The sequence below is a fragment of the Lygodium microphyllum genome, chromosome 5 (assembly GCF_053477565.2).
Source record: "Lygodium microphyllum isolate KBCC chromosome 5, Lygodium_microphyllum_v1.1.10, whole genome shotgun sequence".
In the NCBI taxonomy this organism is placed as follows: Eukaryota; Viridiplantae; Streptophyta; class Polypodiopsida; order Schizaeales; family Lygodiaceae; genus Lygodium; species Lygodium microphyllum.
This window is the reverse complement of record NC_141139.1, coordinates 87,072,832-87,081,531: the sequence shown is the minus strand read 5'-3', so window position 1 is coordinate 87,081,531 and position 8,700 is coordinate 87,072,832. Positions and strand designations below refer to the sequence as shown.

At 38.6% G+C, this 8,700-nt stretch overlaps 1 protein-coding gene across 1 annotated transcript; it reads right to left on the bottom strand.

The window, feature by feature from the left end:
* Positions 1 to 611: 611 nt before the first annotated feature.
* LOC148036095 (uncharacterized) lies at positions 612 to 6,012 on the bottom strand. Its single transcript, XM_087679084.1, has 2 exons — positions 5,353 to 6,012; positions 612 to 972 (listed from the first exon to the last, which is right to left on the bottom strand). Exons 1-2 carry the CDS (start codon positions 5,885 to 5,887, stop codon positions 941 to 943), a joined length of 567 nt encoding a protein of 188 aa, XP_087535210.1. The 5' UTR covers positions 5,888 to 6,012; the 3' UTR covers positions 612 to 940.
* Between the last annotated feature and the right edge of the window lie 2,688 nt (positions 6,013 to 8,700).

Sequence of the window (8,700 nt, the reverse complement as noted above, 5' to 3'; positions counted from 1 at the left end):
ACGCAATAGGGTCCATATTTCAAGCTTAGTTTATTCAAGCATTTTTGCAAATTTGTGATGGGTAGTATCGTTTGTCATGATGGTATACAATAGTCTCAATCATGGGGTTATGAATTTGTTGAGTCAACAACCTCAACTACAGAGTTATGAAAATTTCTAACTCACATCATTATGAAATTTTTTGGAGTTCATAATATCACACACAAAATGTGTATGGCCTTTGGATAATACAGCAAGCACAATGACACAACCGTTGTCAATCCAAAAATGACAAGGGCAAATGATTTTAGACTGCCATAGCACCTTAAAAGATTTGCACAAATGGTTTAGACCTATAGTACCAACCCTTCAAAATGCCCTTAAAAAGCACATAGGGTCATGCAACTTGAGCTGGCTTTATGTAATGAGACTTAGGATATAACAAAACATTGGCCATTGCAATTAGAACTTGTCGTCCTTATTTTCATGCATTGAACTACAGATAGGAGAGCCAGTCATGTGGTTATCTTCATGCATGCAACTTCAGTCATCTCATAAAAATTCGATGGAACCGGTTAGTTGCATATGCAACTGTCTCTCACACATTCGATGGTTGGTCACTCATACAAATTTGACAGTATTACTAGACACAAACACGATTGATACAACTTTATATTATAAAGTCTACAGAGAGTAGGTAGAAGTCATAGATAAAAGAAGCTGCTGATAAAAATAACAGAAACCTTTTAGCAAAATCTTTTCTTGTATATTTACACCTATTTGGTAAAACCTATACACACACAAACCCCTCTTCATCTATACACTTTTAAATGGGACAAAGTACACCCTACATGGGGTGTTTATTCGTCTACGATGGCACACCCACCAATCAATGGGAGAGCACTGAGTAGCAGCAACAATCCTACTTGTGCATGTTGCAGCAAAGGTGCCCCACTTCTCTCTACCACCAATAAGAATTGTCCATTAGCACTTCTGCAAACAAATACAAGCAATGCATTAAGAATCAGTAATCTAACATATTGCCCATAATATAACTTGAAGATAAAATCGCACTATACAAGGTTAGGTTTCACATTGCATTTCAATGATATGGAATCTAATTTGCATTTTGACCATAATATGATATTGCACGACATGATGTTGTAGGACTGCAGCAATCACAAAGATATATAACAAGCTAGCTGGCAATATAACAATAATATTATACAATATTATATTTAGTACCAATATATATATTTGGTTAGACTTTCATTCAATATATATTAGGTTATACTTGCATTCGATCATACAATTCAATTCAAGCTAGCTAACAATATAGTAGTAATATTATGTTGAATGATCACAAAGTTCGATTCAAGCTAGCACCCATGTTTTGTAGCAGTATATATTAGGTCCAGATCTACATTCAATCACACAGTATCTATACAACCAGTACTTCAAAACTTCCAATTTAGGTACTTGAAGACAAATACACTAAGGACGCGCAAACTATTGTCAAATTTAGGTCGAGATACCCGACAAGGACAAAATATTCTCAGAAAACTAATATCTAGATTTGAATCTAACCATGATTTTGACAAGCGGTATTTTAATTTGACTTTAGCGGTCTTTTAAATAGACTTAACTATAGTTAAGAGAATAATTGATATATTATTAGATCATATCTGTTACATTCACATGACATTCAATCATCACAAATTAAGAGAATATAATTTATATATTGAATCATATCCATAATTGATGCTACACCCATATTAGCATGATTTTACTACCAAAAGAATATTCTACTACATGGTTTGATCACTCCAAGAATAGCATGAGATTTCTTTGATGTCACATACATGCAAGCATGCTAATGTTCAAATCCCAATTTTGACCAATCTAAAAACATAGTGAACCATGTATTCAAAAATTGAGGACTTCAAATGTTGGTAGCCCTCCATTCTAGACATTTACCAAGTATAGTAGCACACCATTTGGGAGGGGGAGGGCGGGTAAATTTCTTCAAACTTTGATTAGTCCAAACACAATCAATCATCACAATTCAGAGAATTAAAAAAATTTCAAGTGCATGTTAATTTTGATAATGAAGCCCTCATTTGGTCCTAGCATGAAGGGATGTTAATCTCGACATTAGGTACGTTAAGCTCACATGCAGTCACATAATTGAGCACTCCACGTGTTTAGGTCTACCACCATGAAGGGGGAGGCTATTGTTTGTTCCATAGCCCCTATTTTTGTATGCATGCTAGAAATGAAGTACAATAGACAACACCATGTAGAAGAAATAACATAGTAAAACAAGAGCAATCAACATGATGTCCAACTTTGGCATGAAGAGAAGGCTATTTTACAAAGACCCCAATCACAAACACCATATGAGTATGCATGGCAGAGCCCAATGGCATTTCATAACACAAAAATGACAACTAGTACTGAGGGAGAAAGGCATACCTCTTTGTTTTTCACACAAAAATGACTAGTATTGAGGGAGAAAGGCATACCTCTTTTTTTTTGGGGGGGGAGGGGGGAGTTTAATAAGAAAAAACATGCATGCTCTTCGAACCTTGCAAATTATATAGCTTGAACAAATGGCAAGGCGCATGAGTTAGGAGCAACATAAGACAGTGAAAGAACATGTTTCAAGTGGAGGGAGAGGTCATTTGAGATTTGTGTGCACCAATTCCCACCATTGAATTGATCCACAACAACAAGAAAATGAGGGAGTGCCTGCAGGGGGGTCCACCTATAAGAAATCATCTATATAACGTGTGTTCAACAAAAGATATTAAGGAATACCCTTTCTTACATGCTATAAGGCCTTTAAATGACCCCTTTTTACTTTACTGACCTTATGGATTTCTTTGGCATGTAGTATCTTCATGTTCCATTAGGTGGACTCCCCAGGGGCTTTCTTCGCTTTTTATTTAACTTTCATCGCTTTTTATTTAACTTGCAATAGCAAGTATGCATTGCTAGCACTACCTTGTCTCGGGGGAGGGGGGGGGCGGCTTATGTAGATCCAAATTTTTGAGATCCCCTACTATCCCTACAATATGGGCCGGGTTGTGCTTGCTTGGCACTAGTGGGAGAAAGCTCATCCCTCACCCTATGTAACTACATTGTAGTTTAAGGGATGGGTTGAGTAGGGGCATCATAAATCCTCAAAAACCCTTACAAGCACCTCGGGGGTTCTAAGATTTTTTTTAGCAAGGTTAAGGATTCCCATTTGCTAATGAACAAGATCTTCCATCTATTGACAAAGAAGGCTAATCCAATCGAGCACACAAGGCTCTAACATGGCTCACACATAAGACATTAAATATTTTGACATACCTTTGACATATTTTGATTCTCCTTTTCCTAAACCTTTGACATGCTCTGCTGCTGCTGGTGTGTGATTGAACTATAAGTTTACCTTCCCATCCACTCGTGTTGGTGTGACCCAACCCTAAATAGGGTCTTGCTGTCAGTACCAATGGAGTGGAACCATTCCACTCCATCCACTTCCCCTAAATGTGACCTAAATGTGACTTCACCGTAACAACTTTGACAACTCCAGAGAGAGTTGTTGACTAACAATCATCTTTGGCACACATTAGAATGCATTGTTTATCAAACTCCATCTACATCTAGTGTGCTATTCCACTCCACCCACTTTCCTAGATGTGACTTCACCATAACAACTTATAGTTTAAAGACTTAACTTTGGCACACATTATGATGAGATGTTATCAAATCACCAAAATTGAACCAAACTCCATCTACATCTAGCCTTAAGCACACGCTTGAGATAAAGTCCATCCAATAGCTTCAACACATCCGCGAGAAAAGGGAAAGCTTCAAGCACCAAGATATTTTTACCTAAGATAGTCCATCCATTAGCTTTAGCACATCCTTGAGAAGTGAGAATTTGAGTTGCCCAACTAGTACTTCCTGAAATGTGAGAGTGAGTGATTCTCTCGAGGTTTCACATAGAAGTGGCATTGTAGGTTTAGCCAATCCTCATGAATTGTAAGTTTAGCACATCCTCAAGAAGTGAGAGCTTGAAGAAGCAACCCTATATAACACCACTATTGGCCTCCTTCGGTTCAATTCATTGGCCTTGAACGGACATGCTTCTTAAAAATGGGATGATCAAGTACTACCCAAACTCAAGCATTCATGAGTGATTCTCTAGGGGGTTCATGAAGTAGCCAATAAGAGCTTCAAGCATTGAGTTATTGGTCAATTCATTGGCCTTGGCCAATGATCATGCTTCTTAACAATAAGATGAAACTCTTAAGTGAGTGGTTCTCTAGGGGTGGGATGAAACTCAAGCGTGAGTATACTATAGGGATTCATGTAAAAGTAGCTACAAACCCCCTTTGTATCACTACCTAGAATGGCACTCTTCTTTGCCTTCCCCATAATGGAGAGGCTCATTATGCTTCAAATTTTTTATTTTTTTCAAAACCAACGCATCACTACCTATAATGGCACTCTTCTTTGCCTTCCCCATAATGGAGAGGCAAACAAAAATCTTTTACAAAATCCTTTCTTGTATTTACGCCTGTTTGGTAAAACCTATATACACACACACAAACCCCTCTTCATCCATACATTTTTTAATGGGACAAATTACACCCTACATGGGGTGTTTATTCATCTAGTATGGCACACCCACCGATCAATGGGAGAGCACTGAGTAGCGGCAACAATCCGCTAAGTAGCGCATGTTGCAGCAAAGGTGGCCATACTAGAAGACCATAATATAACTCACACTTCTACAAACAAATACAACGTATTAAGATTTTTTAGGTGCGCATTAAGAATTAGTAATCCAACGTATTGCCCATAATATAACTCACACAGTATACGAAGGTTAGAGATATAACAAGCTAGCTGACAATATAACAATAATAACATTCAATCATCACAAACTAAGAGAATATAATTTATATATTAGATCATATCCATTGCATTCATATGCCATTCAATCATGGCAAATAAATAGGAGAGACAATTACAAGAGAATAATTGATATATTAGATCATATCCATTATGTTCATGTGCCATTCGATCATGGCAAATAATGCATATCAATTAGATCATATCCTTTATGTTCATGTGCCATTCGATCATGGCAAATAACGCAGACAATTATAAGAGAGACAATATACAATTATAAACCGATGAGAGAGAACTTGTGGCACAAACGAAATAGGTATAGATTATGTTAGGTTTAAATGACGGAATCTACTAGGTTCATATATAAAATGACGGGCAATGCATCTAAAATAGATATAGATTATAACAGACTGCTGATATATAAAATAAAATGACGGGCAATGCATCATTTAGACAACATACCTCGGGACGACCTTGTACGGCATTCGCGAGGGCGAAGGTTGCACTGCTGGAGGAGGCGAGAGGACATCTGGGCGGTCATGGTTCTCCGCTGCTGCTCCGACTCCTCTTCTCGTCGCTGCGCCCAGACGTCCTCCTCTTCATAACGACGGCGGCGCTCGCCGCCTCCGTAAGCCTGCTGGAAGGCGTAGCAGCGGTCCTGCGAGGGGATGCGCTCCACGGCCTCGCAGCACGCGCGGGACGGCTGTTGCTGCGTCACCCCTCTCCCCTCAACCGACCTCCATGACAAATACGAATTGTAATACGGCGACGACTCTCTTTCCTCCACCTCTCGCCGTTGCTGCCTGAAGAAATTGTCGCACGCCCGCAGCCTTGCGTGCCACTCCTCCCTCGACCCTTCCCCTCTCCTCCTCTCCCGCTCCCTCTCCTCTTCCTCCCGACGTCGCTCCTCCTCTCGACCGCGGGACGTCGCCGACACTTCACTCACTATCACCAACAGCACCAACAGTGCTCCCAACAAAAACACACGAGCCGCCATATTGATTATCACCACCAACTACACACAAGCTAACAGGAGCTATTGTACGGGAAGCCTCGCACTAGCCGGTATGCAGGCAAAATAGCTGAGGCCTCGACCATACTTATAGGCGAGCGGCCTCTGCCCTGGCCTCGACGTGACCGCGCGTGATATTCTCGTTTCTACTCGGCGCTGCCGCCGCGTCTCCCAGTATCCTCGAGGGCGACGTTCCCTCTGGATAAGCATGCCACTCTCCTGCCATGCACCTTCCATAGTGGCACCTTCCATATTGGCCCGATCCCATCAGCCAATCTTACTAAAAGATGAGCTTCGTTCATCGAATAAATATAGCGTAGTCAGGTGGAAATTTGAGAACACCAGACAACCTCTGAGGTGAAGGTGAATGGAGAAGAGTCATTGACACCACCTTGCATATTGGCTCCATCTCATCCGACAATGTTGCTAAAAGATGGTCTTCTATACTCGAGTAGATACAATCTAAACGGGTGAAAAGCCAGGCAGGGCGGAACCTACTCAAGGCTTAGAGTCATTAATATCATAGTTAGTCAATCATATGTTTGCTTCTATCCTACTCAAGGCTTAGAGTACGTATTCGAATATTCTAGCTAAATATTTGACACAACTATCTTGCACTCTTGTTTAGAAGGCCACAAACATATGCAAGTCTTCATTGCTAATGATTAGTGAAGTCTGCATCCATTACTCAACCAAACATAGAAAGTAGTTGTTAGGGTGCTACTTCCCAGTTTTGCAATGCTCTCACATAAACACCCAATATCTTTCTTATGCACACTTGGACAAAACTATTTAAAGAAGTGTTCCCATTGTCTAGAAACAATTAAACAAAATTCTTTAATATACAAACACTTAGCAATAATAATCTAGTTGTCTTGACACCCATATCATATATGTACCTTTCCTATACCAAAATCATATTATCAATAGTGCTATCATCCCCATTTTTGCAACAGTAGGCTTGCACTTCTATTCCATGTTGGAAGTAGCTTCTCTTGATGAGTGACTATACAATGGTGGTTCTTATGAGCTAATCGTCCCCACTTCCTCCTTGGTTCGCTTGCTATATGGATCATGAGTCCACCACAAGGTTGTAGAGCACATTGCAACATTTGAAATTTGGGAAAAAATGGGTGGGAGTTGTTCACATGATGTTTGACGTAGATTTTGTTATGAATTTCAAATTCAAGTTTGTAACATCATTTCAGCAATGAACAAGAGTCTTACTACAAGTATCACTTATGAGACCAAGTTTTGTATATCATTCAATGTTTTTAGTGACAATGAACACTAAAAGAGATGAGGAGAATTTTGACACTAGTTTCTCAAGCATTTCCACAAAAAAAAAGGGACGTGGCTATAAGTGCCAATATGAGCTTTGAAAAAGGTGTGCACATTATAATCTTCAATATTTCCACATGTAAATACAAGTGCTTATACTAATCCCATTTAAAATATTAACTAACCAAAATGACAAAATATATTCCAACACTAGTAGAAAATACTTACAACCATGGGCTTCCTTTCTTCATTTTGATGATACGATCTAGCTTAAAGCAAGTCCATAAACCCTATTGCATTTTTTGTTTTAGTTTTCCTCTTCTTTGTGTCATTTAAGATAGATTAACTCACCTAAAACAAAATATTAGTGAGTTTGGGAATTTCCCAATTCCCTTTTTTTGAATACTAATAAGGTGGCACCCAAATAACATGCCCATAAGTTTTTCAAAACCATATGATGTGACCTATCATTGGAAAGGACTTGAAAAATGGAATCTATTGAGCTATAGATCGCTTGATCTGGAGTTAGAGTGTTCAAGTTATGACAAATCCAAAGATTTGACCACGTGTCCCAAACTTATGGGAAATTCCCATATTCCCCAATATGGTGTTCTAAGTGCATTGTATATTGTAGATAGTAAAAATTTTCCCTTTTTTGTGTGTTCTTATGGGTTGGGTGGATGTGTGGGTGGGTGGATGGGTGCATGTGTAAGGCATATAATTTAGTAATATCATTGATTGTGTTGCAATTAGGCAACACAGTCAATCTTCATTCGACATATGCTAGGTACAAGCATGTGCCTGAAAATTGATACTTCGTTATTTTAAAATTTTGATTTATAATTTGGTTAAAAATATTGATTATTTACAAATTAAAAATTACAAAATTAATTAGTTACAATTTTAAAACTAGTAAATCAATTGTAAAGTGACTTGGAGAAAGAGAGAAAGAGAGAGTAGAGAGACAAAGAGAGTGGAGAGAGTAGAGAGAGAGTGGAGGGAGATTGGAAATCCATCTAGCTTAAGTTAAAGGACCACAATGACGATCTCCTCAAAGGGCTCTAGTTAATGAGATCCAGCCTTAAGAATAACAAGAATCCAGCAAATCAAGGAGTGAGTTATGACAACATCTTTTATCTCTACAATTAATGAAATGCAAGCACATCGCAATTCTCCAAACATTGAGAAGAGGATTGGTAGACTCTAGCAAACTATGGAACTACATCAAATCGCAAGTATACTAACAAGAGTTTCTGACGAAAGTGCAAAAAAAAAGACTACGCTCGATACAATCAGTATTTCCTATGTTAAAATTACCATAATAATTGTCTTGGTATATGCATCAATAATACATGGTTGAATATTGCGATACATATTTCAATTGAGGATACCATCGCATATTCTAGCGTAAGTATTGGAACATATTGTAGCATGCATTCTGAAATAGTTACCAATGTACTTTAAATTTACCCTTCAAGTGAAACTTTTCTTTTCTCTATATAATTTACAAGGATACG

What these genes read in the sequence shown, in the direction of transcription:
- LOC148036095 (XM_087679084.1), bottom strand. Translation starts at nt 5,887, where the DNA reads ATGGCGGCTCGTGTGTTTTTGTTGGGAGCACTGTTGGTGCTGTTGGTG. An exon ending in CCGTACAAGGTCGTCCCGAG is followed by an intron (nt 973 to 5,352) that starts GTATGTTGTCTA and finishes ATTTGTTTGCAG; the next exon opens with AAGTGCTAATGGACAATTCT.